The 15,745-nt window shown below is 41.4% G+C and overlaps 2 protein-coding genes across 4 annotated transcripts in view; both read left to right on the top strand.

The window, feature by feature from the left end:
- Nucleotides 1-285: 285 nt before the first annotated feature.
- LOC135107743 (uncharacterized) lies at nucleotides 286-13,389 on the top strand. The gene is made up of 8 exons (XM_064018055.1): nucleotides 286-383; nucleotides 2,512-2,642; nucleotides 5,073-5,203; nucleotides 7,719-7,875; nucleotides 8,319-8,436; nucleotides 8,656-8,874; nucleotides 10,824-10,909; nucleotides 12,491-13,389. Exons 4-6 carry the CDS (start codon nucleotides 7,764-7,766, stop codon nucleotides 8,795-8,797), a joined length of 372 nt encoding a protein of 123 aa, XP_063874125.1. The 5' UTR covers nucleotides 286-383; nucleotides 2,512-2,642; nucleotides 5,073-5,203; nucleotides 7,719-7,763; the 3' UTR covers nucleotides 8,798-8,874; nucleotides 10,824-10,909; nucleotides 12,491-13,389.
- A 1,723-nt stretch (nucleotides 13,390-15,112) lies between these two features.
- LOC135107742 (uncharacterized) overlaps nucleotides 15,113-15,745 on the top strand; it is a 29,869-nt gene continuing 29,236 nt past the window's right edge. For 2 of the 3 annotated variants that reach the window (XR_010271967.1, XM_064018053.1), the window contains exon 1: nucleotides 15,113-15,226. Coding sequence is in view for 1 of the 3 variants with exons in the window: in XM_064018053.1 (XP_063874123.1) it covers nucleotides 15,140-15,226 (87 nt within the window). In the remaining 2 variants the exon portion in view is untranslated. The remainder of the gene's footprint in view (nucleotides 15,227-15,745) is intronic. The other variant, XM_064018054.1, reaches the window with a different exon arrangement.

Below are 15,745 nucleotides of genomic sequence, written 5' to 3'. Positions count from 1 at the left end.
GCAGATATGTAAAGCCAGGAGTGTTCTAGAGCAAACAGTTTTTATCTTAAGTACAGCCACTGGGATTATGTGTGTAATGAAGATTTGTAGACCAAGAAATTCCCCCATCCACCCAAATAAAAAAATAAAAAAGATTTATATAATTGGATTGGTTCATCATTAACACTGTCACTAAAGCATTACAAAATAAGAACATGAGAAATTAATAATGGGAAAAATACGAAAAAGGCCAGAGATAAATGCTAAAATAACCATAACAAAGAAAATATTTAAGCCCGCGGTCTCTTCCCCTTGTAAGTCACGTAGCACAGGGTCAGGAATGGTTTGGCTTCAAAATGTGGCTTTTTTTTCCTGCTCCCTCCTTCAGCTGCACTTTTCCCGCGGTGAGTAGAAAGATTAAGGTTAAGGGAATGTACAGATGCCTCGGTGTGCACTTAAATAGAGGAATTGTGCAAACACAGAATAGATATTTGTTTCCATTTGGGATTCTGTTGGTTTCTTGAGATTAATGAAGTTTTTGGTAGGAATTTGTCACTATAAGTAGCATATCCCATCAATGCAAGCTCATGAAAGACTGTCTACATTTAAAACCTTAATTTCTTAATAACAGGCTGGTGTGACTTGTATAAGGTTATTAATTTGATACTGCATGGCAAGATGTGTAGCAATGGGTGATCTTTTACCGTTTCACTGTGACACAAAGCAATTAGCAGTGCCAGAAGCAATGTTTGGAGTCCTTATAAGCATAACTGTAACAGAAATTAATAACTGGGAACCCATTTTGACTAAGCCATAAGCCCAGTCATCCTGGGACCACATTCCTTCATGAGTGGCACCAGGTTAGGTGGTGGTAGTGGTGGTTAGGTTAGGTTAATGACTCCCTCGGGTGTGTGTGTGTGTGTGTGTGTGTGTGTGTGTGTGTGTGTGTGTGTGTGTTATATATATGCTTTTTTTTTTATTTTTTATTTTTTATTTTTTTTTATTTTATTTTTTTTTTAGGGTGTGGTATAAAATTTCAGTTTAACAAAGTACATGCAATGTTGCTTTTTGTGTTCCTGTGCCCCAGTCAAGCTTGAGTAGCTGGCTTGAGAGAGAGAGAGAGATGAACCACTTTTCACATTCCTTGTCTAAGAATGTCTAAGAATTGTCTAAGAATGAGAATTAGAATATTATGAAAACAGGGCTTTGCTGAGGTCATTAACCTAAGCTAAACTACCTTCATTAAACTCCTTCATTAACCTCATTTAACCAAAAATGACCTAGCCTAATAAGTACTAATTTGCAAGTATTCACTAAGTTAACTTGTACCGGGAAGGTCTCGTGTCTCGGGTCACGTCAAAGGAACACTTCAAGGGAATATTCATGAGGTGTGTGTGTGTGTGTGTGTGTGTGTGTGTGTAATAATAATAATAATAATAATAATAATAATAATAATAATAATAAACGGTTTATTCTTTAGGCAGTCAACAAACTGAAAATGTACATTGGTGGTGGGGAAATACTTGACATTAATCCTAAAGGTAAGTCTAATCTAGAAGAGACTATTGATTGATGGCTCGCACCATGGTGGGAATCGCACTGAGTCTGTACCGGTCCGTACGTGGCACCTTTAGGGGCGTCATCTTATTGTGGTGTCTGGTGGCACGAGTAGGCCGAGGCGCGTCAGGCGGCAGCATGTTTCTGAGACGTGTGTGTGTGTGTGTGTGTGTGTGTGTGTGTGTGTGTGTGTGTGTGTGTGTGAGAGAGTGAGAGAGAGCTTATTTTCTTGTTAGGTGAGGTGAGTGTAGGTTAGGTTAGGTTAGGTTCAAGGAAATATTCATGAGGTGTGTGTGTGTGTGTGTGTGTGTGTGTGTGTGTGTGTGTGTGTGTGTGTGTGTGTGTGTGAGAGAGAGAGGTTGTTTTGTTGTTATGTGAGGTGAGTGTAGGTAGGTGTTATGCAGACTGTATATTGAAATATTTCAAGGCAGCTGTGTTATTAATATGCATTGAATACACATTGACACATTGATATGGTGTTATTTGGGAGGGACTAAAGGGCATTTTAATATAATTTTAATGTTAATTTATGGGTGCAGCTAACTAAGGTTTTGTACGTTGGAGAGTGTCGGGCTGCATTCATATCCTGTGTGGTGCCTCACCTTGCATTGTACTCATATTCATTCCAGACAAATAGCCAACCTTTGAACAAGAAATAACGGGTTCAAGCTTGAAAAATTTAGGTTTAGGAAGGAGATAGGAAAAAATTGGTTCTCAAATCGAGTGGTAGATGAGTGGAACGGACTCAGTAATCATGTAGTTAGTGGTAGGACACTAGAGAGCTTTAAGAGAAGATTAGACAAGTTTATGGATGGGGATAACAGATGGAAATAGGTAGGAGTGTTTCATACAGGGACTGCCACGTGTAAGCCTGCTCCCTTCTTGCAGCTTCCCTTATTTCTTATGTTCTTATGTTCTTATGTGATTGTATGGATGGCATATGAATTATTTAATGATCATCAATGTGATTTTCAGACACACTTCAGTCACAAGATGAATGCAGTCAGCTACAGCATGACATAGACAAGCTATAGACAGTTGAGAGAGGAAGAAGTCAGTGGCACCCTCACCTCAGACAAGACAAAGCTAACAATTGATAATGAAAGGTGACATTATTCTCTTTAAAGGACTCTATTATTATTGTACCCATGAAAGCTGTTCTATTTTTTATTTATTTCTCTGTATTATAAGTATTTTGTATGTAAACTCCGATCACAATCTCATATCTTTATCTTGTCCTATCACTCCAATCCCTCCTCAGGATCCCCCTAAGTGAAGGTGCCTCTGGCGCTTTGCCTCTGCTAGTTGGGGGGACCTGAGGAGGTATTTTGCTGATTTTCCTTGGAATGACCACTGCTTCCGTGTCAGAGACCCGTCTTTGTGTGCTGAGCGCATAACAGAGGTGATAGTGTCTGGCATGGAGGCGTACATTCCTCACTCTTTTTCTTGCCCTAAACCTTCTAAACCTTGGTTTAACACAGCTTGTTCTCGTGCTATACATGATAGAGAGGTGGCCCACAAAAGGTACTTAAGCCTTCCATCACCAGAATCTCATGCACTTTATATTTCTGCCCAGAACCATGCCAAGTCTGTTCTCCAACTAGCCAAAAACTCCTTCATTAACAGAAAATGTCAAAACCTTTCAAGATCTAACTCCCCTCGTGATTTCTGGCATCTAGCCAAAAATATCTCCAATAACTTTGCTTCTTCTTCTTTCCCTCCTCTATTTCAACCAGATGGCACCACTGCTATCACATCTATTTCTAAAGCTGAACTCTTTGCTCAAACCTTTGCTAAAAACTCTACCTTGGAGGATTCTGGGCTTGTTCCTCCCTCTCCTCCACCCTCTGACTACTTCATGCCACCTATTAAAATTCTTTGCAATGATGTTTTCCATGCCCTCTCTGGCCTAACCCTTGGAAGGCTTATGGACCTGATGGGGTCCCTCCTATTGTTCTCCGAAACTGTGCCTCCATGCTTGCATCTTGCCTAGTCAAACTCTTTCAGCTCTGTCTGTCAACATCTACCTTTCCTTCTTGCTGGAAGTTTGCCCACATTCAACCTGTTCCTAAAAAGGGTGACCGTTCTAATCCCTCAAACTACCGTCCTATTGCTTTAATTTCCTGCCTATCTAAAGTTTTTGAATCTATCCTCAACAGGGAGATTCTTAAACATCTATCACTTCACAACCTTCTATCTGATCGCCAGTATGGGTTCCGTCAAGGCCGCTCTACTGGTGATCTTCTGGCTTTCCTTACTGAGTCTTGGTCATCCTCTTTTAGAGATTTTGGTGAAACTTTTGCTGTTGCCTTGGACATATCAAAAGCTTTTGATAGAGTCTGGCACAAAGCTTTGATTTCCAAACTATCCTCCTACAGTTTCTATCCTTCTCTCTGTAACTTCATCTCAAGTTTCCTTTCTGACCGTTCTATTGCTGCTGTGGTAGACAGTCACTGTTCTTCTCCTAAATCTATTAACAGTGGTGTTCCTCAGCGTTCTGTCACCCACTCTCTTCTTATTATTCATTAATGATCTTCTAAACCAAACTTCTTGTCTTATCCACTCCTACGCTGATGATACCACCCTGCACTTTTCCACGTCTTTTCATAGACGTGCAACCCTTCAGGAGGTAAACATATCACGCAGGGAAGCCACAGAACACCTGACTTCTGATCTTTCCAAAATTTCTGATTGGGGCAGAGCAAACTTGGTATTGTTCAATGCCTCAAAAACTCAATTCCTCCATCTATCAACTCGACACAACCTTCCAGACAACTATCCCCTCTTCTTCAATGACACTCAACTGTCCCCTCTTCTACACTGAACATCCTTGGTCTGTCCTTTACTTATAATCTGAACTGGAAACTTCACATCTCATCTCTAGCTAAAACAGCTTCTATGAAGTTAGGTGGTCTGAGACGTCTCCGCCAGTTTTTCTCACCCCCCCAGCTGCTAACTCTGTACAAGGGCCTTATCCGTCCATGTATGGAGTATGCTTCACATGTCTGGGGGGGTTCCACTCATACTGCTCTTCTAGACAGGGTGGAATCAAAAGCTTTTCGTCTCATCAACTCCTCTCCTCTAACTGACTGTCTTCAGCCTCTCTCTCACCGCCGCAATGTTGCATCTCTAGCTGTCTTCTACCGCTATTTTCATGCTAACTGCTCTTCTGATCTTGCTAACTGCATGCCTCCCCTCCTTCCGCGGCCTCGCTGCACAAGACTTTCTTCTTTCTCTCACTCCTATTCTGTCCACCTCTCTAACGCAAGAGTTAACCAGTATTCTCAATCATTCATCCCTTTCTCTGGTAAACTCTGGAACTCCTTGCCTGCTTCTGTATTTCCACCTTCCTATGACTTGAATTCCTTCAAGAGGGAGGTTTCAAGACACTTATCCACCAATTTTTGACCACTGCTTTGACCCTTTTAAGGGACTGGCATTTCAGTGGGCATTTTTTTTTTATTAGATTTTTGTTGCCCTTGGCCAGTATCCTTCCTACATAAAAAAAAAAAATAAAAAATCAATGTGATTTTCAGACACACTTCAGTCACAAGATGAATGCAGTCAGCTACAGCATGACATAGACAAGCTATAGACAGTTGAGAGAGGAAGAAGTCAGTGGCACCCTCACCTCAGACAAGACAAAGCTAACAATTGATAATGAAAGGTGACATTATTCTCTTTAAAGGACTCTATTATTATTGTACCCATGAAAGCTGTTCTATTTTTTATTTATTTCTCTGTATTATAAGTATTTTGTATGTAAACTCCGATCACAATCTCATATCTTTATCTTGTCCTATCACTCCAATCCCTCCTCAGGATCCCCCTAAGTGAAGGTGCCTCTGGTGTTTTGCCTCTGCTAGTTGGGGGGACCTGAGGAGGTATTTTGCTGATTTTCCTTGGAATGACTACTGCTTCCATGTCAGAGAGCCGTCTTTGTGTGCTGAGCGCATAACAGAGGTGATAGTGTCTGGCATGGAGGCGTACATTCCTCACTCTTTTTCTTGCCCTAAACCTTCTAAACCTTGGTTTAACACAGCTTGTTCTCGTGCTATACATGATAGAGAGGTGGCCCACAAAAGGTACTTAAGCCTTCCATCACCAGAATCTCATGCACTTTATATTTCTGGCTGGAACCATGCCAAGTCTGTTCTCCAACTAGCCAAAAACTCCTTCATTAACAGAAAATGTCAAAACCTTTCAAGATCTAACTCCCCTCGTGATTTCTGGCATCTAGCCAAAAATATCTCCAATAACTTTGCTTCTTCTTCTTTCCCTCCTCTATTTCAACCAGATGGCACCACTGCTATCACATCTATTTCTAAAGCTGAACTCTTTGCTCAAACCTTTGCTAAAAACTCTACCTTGGAGGATTCTGGGCTTGTTCCTCCCTCTCCTCCACCCTCTGACTACTTCATGCCACCTATTAAAATTCTTTGCAATGATGTCTTCCATGCCCTCGCTGGCCTAAACCCTCGAAAGGCTTATGGACCTGATGGGGTCCCTCCTATTGTTCTCCGAAACTGTGCCTCCGTGCTTGCACCTTGCCTAGTCAAACTCTTTCAGCTCTGTCTGTCAACATCTACCTTTCCTTCTTGCTGGAAGTTTGCCTACATTCAACCTGTTCCTAAAAAGGGTGACCGTTCTAATCCCTCAAACTACCGTCCTATTGCTTTAATTTCCTGCCTATCTAAAGTTTTTGAATCTATCCTCAACAGGGAGATTCTTAAACATCTATCACTTCACAACCTTCTATCTGATCACCAGTATGGGTTCCGTCAAGGCCGCTCTACTGGTGATCTTCTGGCTTTCCTTACTGAGTCTTGGTCATCCTCTTTTAGAGATTTTGGTGAAACTTTTCCTGTTGCCTTGGACATATCAAAAGCTTTTGATAGAGTCTGGCACAAAGCTTTGATCTCCAAACTACCCTCCTACGGTTTCTATCCTTCTCTCTGTAACTTCATCTCAAGTTTCCTTTCTGACCGTTCTATTGCTGCTGTGGTAGACAGTCACTGTTCTTCTCCTAAATCTATTAACAGTGGTGTTCCTCAGCGTTCTGTCACCCACTCTCTTCTTATTATTCATTAATGATCTTCTAAACCAAACTTCTTGTCCTATCCACTCCTACGCTGATGATACCACCCTGCACTTTTCCACGTCTTTTCATAGACTTGCAACCCTTCAGGAGGTAAACATATCACGCAGGGAAGCCACAGAACGCCTGACTTCTGATCTTTCCAAAATTTCTGATTGGGGCAGAGCAAACTTGGTATTGTTCAGTGCCTCAAAAACTCAATTCCTCCATCTATCAACTCAACACAACCTTCCAGACAACTATCCCCTCTTCTTCAATGACACTCAACTGTCCCCTCTTCTACACTGAATATCCTTGGTCTGCCCTTTACTTATAATCTGAACTGGAAACTTCACATCTCATCTCTAGCTAAAACAGCTTCTATGAAGTTAGGTGGTCTGAGACGTCTCCTCCAGTTTTTCTAACCCCCCCAGCTGCTAACTCTGTACAAGGGCCTTATCCGTCCATGTATGGAGTATGCTTCACATGTCTGGGGGGGTTTCACACATACTGCTCTTCTAGACAGGGTGGAATCAAAAGCTTTTCATCTCATCAACTCCTCTCCTCTAACTGACTGTCTTCAGCCTCTCTCTCACCGCCATAATGTTGCATATCTAGCTGTCTTTTACTGCTATTTTCATAGTAGTAGTAGTAGTAGTAGTAGTAGTAGTAGTAGTAGTAGTAGTAGCTCTGGGAAGATGCCAGGCAGGAATGGGAGAGGGCCTAAAGAGGAGAGGTGGTGCTTGCTTTCCTGGAACACAAACAGCTGGAGTGAGGGAAAGTGGAGGGATTGTGGTGTCCTTCCTACATAAAAAAAAAAAAAAAGAAAAAAAAAGGTTGACACAAATGTAAAAATATTAATAATGCATACATGTACTAAGGCTGTTTTCCACAAAAATGGTAATGATAAAAAAAATAGTAATAATAAAAATGATGGTAATACAGTCATCTCTCATTATTCACGGCTTCAGTGTCCACACTTTCACTTTTACATGGATTGCTGCTGACCACAGATTCAAATAACTCCTTTTTTTCTTTCTGAGTTAAGTGATAAAATGTTTGTAAGCATGTACATGTTGTTAAGGGAGGCTGTAATACTTTGCAGCGGTGCCTGAGAAGCGATGCCTTCACCCACGCAGTTTTCACCACGATGGAGGAGTGCCCACACTTCCAGGACCTTACTGTTAAGAGGTTCCTGAAGACCCTACTTGAGCACAACCGCCGAGACATTCTCTCCAAGCTGGAGAAGTTTGTGCGCCTGAGTGAGTCGCTTCAGTGTCTTGGCGAACATAACAACATGAGAACATGAGGGGAGCTGCAAGGAGCCATCAGGCCTGCACATGGCACTTCCTCAATTGAATGTGTCTACCTATTTCTACTTATCCCTATCCCTAGATTTGTGTATCTTCTTTTAAAATCTCCCTAGTGACTCAGCACTAACAACCTGATTACTGAGTCTGTTCTTTTCATCCACCACTCTTTGAGAATTAGTTCCTTGCACTCTGCTGCTTTGACTGGCCACTACTGCATGAGCCTGTCTTGACTCCCTGACATCTCAGTCACTTGATTCAAATGTCTGATTAATTAGTTATAATAAATCAATTGGAAGTTTGTTTGATAAGACTGTGGGCCTGTGTAGCCATGGAAGATATTGACTATTGAAATCTTGAGAACACTGTGTTGAAATCTGTCACATTATTCACAGAGCCAGGGAGTGATGCTGCTAAGACCTTCACTGTCTATCCAGAGGGATCCGCAGGTGCTGGTGGTGGAATCTTGCTTGGACAGTGTGCCTGTAACACACAGGCACATTTCTCCAAAAGGTGACACATTATCTTTCAGAATGGCTTCACTCCTGCAAAACAACTGTGTACTTTTCTCTCACAAATCCACACACAGCAGGAACATTTTCCTAAGAGGATGCTGTTCTTATGTGTTGCAGTGCTGTGTCTCTCACTTTCAACAAGCTCTAGTGGAAGTTAAGGGGAGTTTCAATAGTGTTTTTATGGTTTGATTGACTGAACATTGGTGACATTCCTCAGGTTGACGCTGTGCTGCCGGTACTGTCGCCTCAGCTTCTGCGTCAGATTCAGAACAGAGACTTCAGCAGAGAGATTCAGAACAGAGACTTCAGCAGAGAGAGTGAGTGGGAGAAACGCTACAACTGCTTTGCCCACTCGATGATGCTAGACCAGCATGTGGAGTACGGGAGCAAGAATGGGTTCTGCCGTGCCGTTTGTCCTGCCAGATTCCCGGAGGAGGTTGGTGATGCCTCCACTTGCATGTCTTTTCTGTATTTTGTATAGACCTGTTTGTATTTTACAGGATTAAGTCAAGTTCTGTTTGGATGTATGTGACCAGCTGTGCTGTGTCTGACTGTCCTTTTCCACTAGGGACTGATGGGGCTAAGAGTGTGAATGATGTCTGTGTGTGTGTGTGTGTGTGTGTGTGTGTGTGTGTGTGTGTGTGTGTGTGTGTGTGTGTGTGTGTGTGTGTGTGTGTGTGGGATTGCCAGCTTTTTTTTTTTTTTTTTTTTTTTTTTTTTTTTTTTAATGTATGAGTGACACTGGCCAAGGGCAACAAAAATCTTATAAAAATATGCCCACTGAAATGTCAGTCCCATAAAAGGGTCAAAGCAGTGGTCAAAAATTGATGGATAAGTGTCTTGAAACCTCCCTCTTGAAGGAATTCAAGTCATAGGAAGGTGGAAATACAGAAGCAGGCAGGGAGTTCCAGAGTTTACCAGAGAAAGGGATGAATGATTGAGAATACTGGTTAACTCTTGCATTAGAGAGGTGGACAGAATAGGGGTGAGAGAAAGAAGAAAGTCTTGTGCAGCGAGGCCGTGGAAGGAGGGGAGGCATGCAGTTAGCAAGATCAGAAGAGCAGTTAGCATGAAAATAGCGGGAGAAGACAGCTAGATATGCAACATTGCGGCGGTGAGAGAGGGGCTGAAGACAGTCAGTTAGAGGAGAGGAGTTGATGAGACGAAAAGCTTTTGATTCCACCCTGTCTAGAAGAGCAGTATGAGTGGAACCCCCCAGACATGTGAAGCATACTCCATACATGGATGGATAAGGCCCTTGTACAGAGTTAGCAGCTGGGGGGGTGAGAAAACTGGCGGAGACGTCTCAGAACACCTAACTTCATAGATGCTGTTTTAGCTAGAGATGAGATGTGAAGTTTCCAGTTCAGATTATAAGTAAAGGACAGACCGAGGATGTTCAGTGTAGAAGAGGGGACAGTTGAGTGTCATTGAAGAAGAGGGGATAGTTGTCTGGAAGGTTGTGTCGAGTTGATAGATGGAGGAATTGAGTTTTTGAGGCATTGAACAATACCAAGTTTGCTCTGCCCCAATCAGAAATTTTGGAAAGATCAGAAGTCAGGCGTTCTGTGGCTTCCCTGCGTGATATGTTTACCTCCTGAAGGGTTGCACGTCTATGAAAAGACGTGGAAAAGTGCAGGGTGGTATCATCAGAGTAGGAGTGGATAAGACAAGAAGTTTGGTTTAGAAGATCATTAATGAATAATAAGAAGAGAGTGGGTGACAGAACGCTGAGGAACACCACTGTTAATAGATTTAGGAGAAGAACAGTGACTGTCTACCACAGCAGCAATAGAACGGTCAGAAAGGAAACTTGAGATGAAGTTACAGAGAGAAGGATAGAAACCGTAGGAGGGTAGTTTGGAAATGCAAGCTTTGTGCCAGACTATCAGAAGCTTTTGATATGTCCAAGGCAACAGCAAAAGTTTCACCAAAATCTCTAAAAGAGGATGATGACCAAGACTCAGTAAGGAAAGCCAGAAGATCACCAGTAGAGCAGCCTTGATGGACCCTAATACTGGCGATCAGATAGAAGAAGGCTGTGAAGTGATAGATGTTTAAGAATATTCCTGTTGAGGGTAGATTAAAAACTTTAGATAGGCAGGAAATTAAAGCAATAGAACTGTTCTTTGAGGAATTAAAACTACTACTACTGCTACTACTACTACTACTACTACTACTACTACTACTACTACTACTACTACTACTACTACTGCTTCTACTCATATCTTTCCTGACCCCCAGACCAACATTTGCTGTGTATAAATGGCACAGTTTGCTGCTTTAATTCTTTTCATTTCTTGAAGGTGCATATCAGTGTATTCTGTCGTGCCTCCCATGCTGTGTAATAATGCTGCAGTGTTTGTTGACTGTGTTTTCCCTCAGGTGACAGAGAAGAGACCTTGGGAGACTTCTGTAAATGAGGAGCAACAAGCACATCTGACTGGAGCCTTTCAGGAACCAACAGTCAGGTGAATACTGTGTTGTGTTAGTACAGTTGAGGTCCTCTGTCTGTAACTTGTGTGCTCTGAAGATGCAATACTCAGTTTTTGAATCCTTGACACTGATAATAACAGTCAAGCATAGTGGGAGATGTCTTTCCCACATTGCCCTGCTTGTTTCCCGCTTGCTACAGCTTAATTCTTCTCATAAGAGTGTTGTGATTGTGGTTGTTCAAGAAGGGATCAGTAATTGTCAGACAGGAAGAAAGATGGGAAGATCAGAAGCAGCCGTCACACAGTTAGTTGGCAAAGGCTTCTCAGTGGTTGGAACAGCTGTTACTCTGTTACCCTGCAACTCCCAAGCCTCTTCTGACTAAAAGAAGGTGCAGCAAATCAGTTTTTACAATGCATCAGCTTACTATTCTTGTATCTGCCTTCCTTTATCACCAAGAGCCTTTCTTTCTCTTGGGAGTGACAGCTATGCCTAGTGCGCCAGTACAGTCTCTGTTACCCTGCAACTCCCAAGCCTCTTCTGACTAAAAGAAGGTGCAGCAAATCAGTTTTTACAATGCAACAGCTTACTATTTTTGTATCTGCCTTTGTCATGGCTTTTGTATCATACCTTTGTCATAGCTTTCGCTGCTGATCTTGCTGTCTCCCTTCCAGTCTCACAAGTAGCAAGCCCTCTCAAACAAGGGCCATCACAGCACTCTTCTCTTTGTTAAGCTTGCCAGGACCCGTTATAATGTAAGAATTAAATGTGAGCCGTGGAATGAGAAGGTGCTGGTAAGGGGGGGACAGGCAGGGAAGCACAGGAGAGACATCCCTCTCTGCTGTGTCTGGCAGTCCCTCTGTGACTAAAAGACAACATGGCATCCTCAGGGCATGGGTGACAATTTGCTACTTTTTGAACACTGAAGCCTTTGTTCTGTGGGTGTGCTGTCATGTTTTTACACTTTGATATTCTTTGTGGCCATTGTAAAGCCACATTGAAGGTAGGTGTAAACCTTGATGCCAACCCCAAGCTGTCCCATTTGATAAATCCACATAAAAATATTAAAAAAACTGGGAAAATGAAATCTGCAGCACTTTCAGTCCCAGGAATTTTGGACAGGGGAATTTCAGCTGTATATAGCATTGTTGGGAGTGTGATAAATGATGAGGTGATGATGGATGGGGTTTTTTCTGAAGGAATTGGAGGAGGGGAGGCAGGCATGCACTTATTAAGATTACAAGAGCAGTAACATTGAAAATAAAGGCATAAGATTGCAAGAGGAGCAACAGATAGCTGGATAATTGCATGTTAGGAGCTCCTGTTAATAATAGGTGTGAGTCTTGATTAACCTAACAAGGAATGATTTCAGTGTGAATGAGTGTGAAATAAGAGGAGAGGATGTGTAGCTCAGGTATTGTGGTGTGTGCATGTGAAAAAGGTATTTGGTTGAAGAGAAATAGATATGGAAGAGTTGTGGGGGTGTTTCAGAATTGTCTGAGCCATCTGATAGGCCAGGAAAGGGAGTGAAGAGTTCGTGGAAAGTAAAGTCTGCGTGAGTGTGGAATATAGCGTGTGAGTGATGCAGAATAAGCAATTTGCATTACTTTTTTTTGCAGAACTTTGTCTTCTTCTGCCAGCACACATACTGTCTGTGCAATCAAGGCTGTGTGATGGTGGTGCCCCATTGCGGGGTCTGATGTGTCTACAGCTAGTGCTGGGTGTGTCCTCTCTGCCTGGTACTGCAGGCTAATGTGTTTGCCTGCTTCAGTGCAAATCTTGCAAGCCAGATCTACCAGCTGTCTCTAGTGTAGTGTCTAGGATGCTTTAAATTTGTGTTTTTATGTATAGTATGAGATAAAATTACAACAATGTGGTCGTGTAAGTTATTTGCATTTTGTAAGTTATTTTGATGGTAAACAATTCATGCCCTCAGGTCAAAAAAGAAAATCAGGATTGGCCAAAAATAGTCAAAGTTTAAGGTGAGACTTGCACATAGAAGCCCTGTCCAAGCGACTCTGGTGGGATGGGGCTTCTATGTGCCAGCCTCATCTTAAACTTAGACTATTTTGGGCCGACGTGACTTTTAAAGTGTTATAGCGTGAAAAAAAACATGTATAATAACCAAGACATTCCCACTCACTTTGTTAGTTGAATGGCCAGTCTGGTGTATTAACAACAGACACATTCTCCCCTTTGCCTCATTAAAAACAAAAGAGCATTGGTTCTTGGAAAAATTAAGATTTGAATACTATATGATACCTGATTGTAACCCTCTATAGTAACAACAGATTTTTTGTTTATTTTTTACTTTTTTACTTTGAACTTACTTTAAAACTGTCAATTTTGCTGTCCACATTTCTATATGATATTTGATATGATGATATAATGTTAACCATAGGAAAATAGGGAAGTTGCAGGCAGCCATTAGCCCTTAACATGACAATCCCTGTATGATTTTTGTTGCCCTTGGCCAGTGTCCTTCCTACATTAAAAAAAAATAAAAGAGATATGCCTACCTATTTCCACTCATTATCTCCTTCCACAAGTTTTTGTGTAGTTAACCATAGAACCAAGTTATAAAACATTCTTTGTCCACATTTTCTATACTATATAACTCTATAGGTGTTTATTAAATTTCTCTCTCTCTCTCTCTCTCTCTCTCTCTCTCTCTCTCTCTCTCTCTCTCTCTCTCTCTCTCTCTCTCTCTCCTATTTTCAAGGATATAAATTTTCAACATCCTTCATCTCTTCATAGGTCGACTTATTCAACTCTGGGACCTTCTTAATGACTGTTTTTTGTACTTTTTCTAATTTTATAATATTTCTCTTTATATGAGGAGACCACACACACCACTGCCACCTATTCCAATCTTGGTCTTATCATGGAAATCAACTTTTTTTTTTATCATTCCTTCATCTAAATGAGAATGCCATTCTTATTCTTTTTTAACAAATTCATTGTGTTTCCAGTAATTTTATCAGTGTGTCTGTCTGGAGTCAAATGCTGCTCATCTCTATCTGTGGAATTTGTGATATATTACAGATCTAAAGCTGCTGGATCTGTCCAGGAACAATGGATCAAGAACATCTAAAGCAAAGATCACATGGATTACTCCCAAAGAATGAAAGCTTTGCTTTAAGTTTTACTTTGCTCAGTTCATGGTTGACTTGCACCACTAAAACATTTTCTTTTAGAATGTAAAGGTTATGAAAATATAAGAAATTAATTCGATTTACAATCAATTTATCAAAACAAAAGAAATAACAGCAGAAACATTACTTTCAATGATCAAAGATTTAAACATATACAAGAGAAAAAAAAATGCATCAAGATTATTTGGAAAATGATCTACAAATGAACACAGGAATTGCAACATGAGTAGAGAAAGCAGCAGCAAAGACTTATCCCACACCTACTACTGAACTCAACTGTCACATGATAAAGTATTGCCAAATTTTTCCTGGTCATTGTGCTATTGCTCCTAAAGATATGTTCTATAACCCAACACTAGATACCACAAGATGTCATCAATACAAAAAATGTTCAAATTAGAATGGTTTTTCAATATCAGAGGAATTATACTTTGGAACTCTTCCCCAGAATGTTGTATTAGCCAGAATAGTATCTGTTTCAAGATATTTATCCTTATTCATCTTTGTTTTATTTGAGAACCAATGACAGTTTCCTTGGTCAGAAGGTCTTCTTGCCTTCCTTTCTCCTCTAAGGTCTTAATTCTCCACATCCACGCTTCCTTCAGGAGCATCTCTCATTCTGAGTCTGGTATTCGTTGGTACATTGTAAATAAGGACGTTAATATAATAGAGGCAAGAGAATGGTAAAAATTAATGTTTATTTCTAAGTTTTTGTTTTTTTTCTTCTCAGTCCAACCAATAAATGGGTTAATGGTTGAAGATAGGTACATGAACCCATTTTTGCGCTTATAGTATCAAACAATCTAATTTTTTTTCCATATTGAATTGTTATTATATATTATTATTAATAATGTTGGGTATTCATAAAAAAAAATTGATGTCCTAAGCCAATGTCAGGCTTAGGAGGTGAACGAGGATTTGATAAAATATACCAACTTTTAATAATTATACATTATTCATCCCATGTTGAGCGAGAAGCTAGCAGATTCCACCCTTGATATATTGTTTATAATACAAAATAATCAAGTCAAGTGATAACTGAGGATAAAATGTGAGACCTCCCGAGGGCGAGTCGGTACCAACAGCAGCAGAGCGAGGGAGCGGGCGAGAGTAATGGTCGCCTTATTTGTTGTGGTCTGCACTTCTTGGCCTCTTCCTCTCATCTTTACATTGCTTGCCTCTGTTCCCGGACATGTCATGGTGAGTCAGTGTGACAGCAGAGGGGACTGGATGTAGTGGCCCTGCTGGTGGTGATGTAAGGGGCATTATGACCTGGGGCAAGGAGTGAAGGGGGCCAGGCAGCAGGTAGCGCACATAATGGTGGACAAGTGGCGCCTTACTCCCTGCTCACCCGCTGCCTCCACACACTCGTTGCGCTCTCTCCGCTACTTGTTTCAACACCTGCTGGCATGATGAGGTGATTGTCAGGGGGTGTTTAACCAGCATAGTGTCCCATTTAGAGAGAGAGAGAGAGAGAAGTGAGCAGGGCCAAGGGAGAGGGGGCGAGGCAGGTTATATCAGACAGCCAATCAGCCTTCAGCATTCAGCATTACGTCAGTCTCCGCCCTTCTCCCCCCCCCCCCCCCTCTCTCTCTCTCTCTCTCTCTCTCTCTCTCTCCTCTCTCTCTCTCTCTCTCTCTCTCTCTCCTCTCGTGTTTGTGTGTGAAGGAAATAAAAAGAAAAAAGAAATAAGTGTTTAAGAAAGATAATTTTAGAGAA

Source organism: Scylla paramamosain, chromosome 15 (genome assembly GCF_035594125.1).
Source record: "Scylla paramamosain isolate STU-SP2022 chromosome 15, ASM3559412v1, whole genome shotgun sequence".
Classification (NCBI taxonomy): Eukaryota; Metazoa; Arthropoda; class Malacostraca; order Decapoda; family Portunidae; genus Scylla; species Scylla paramamosain.
The sequence above is the reverse complement of the archived record's forward strand: the minus strand, read 5'-3'. Positions and strand labels throughout refer to the sequence as shown.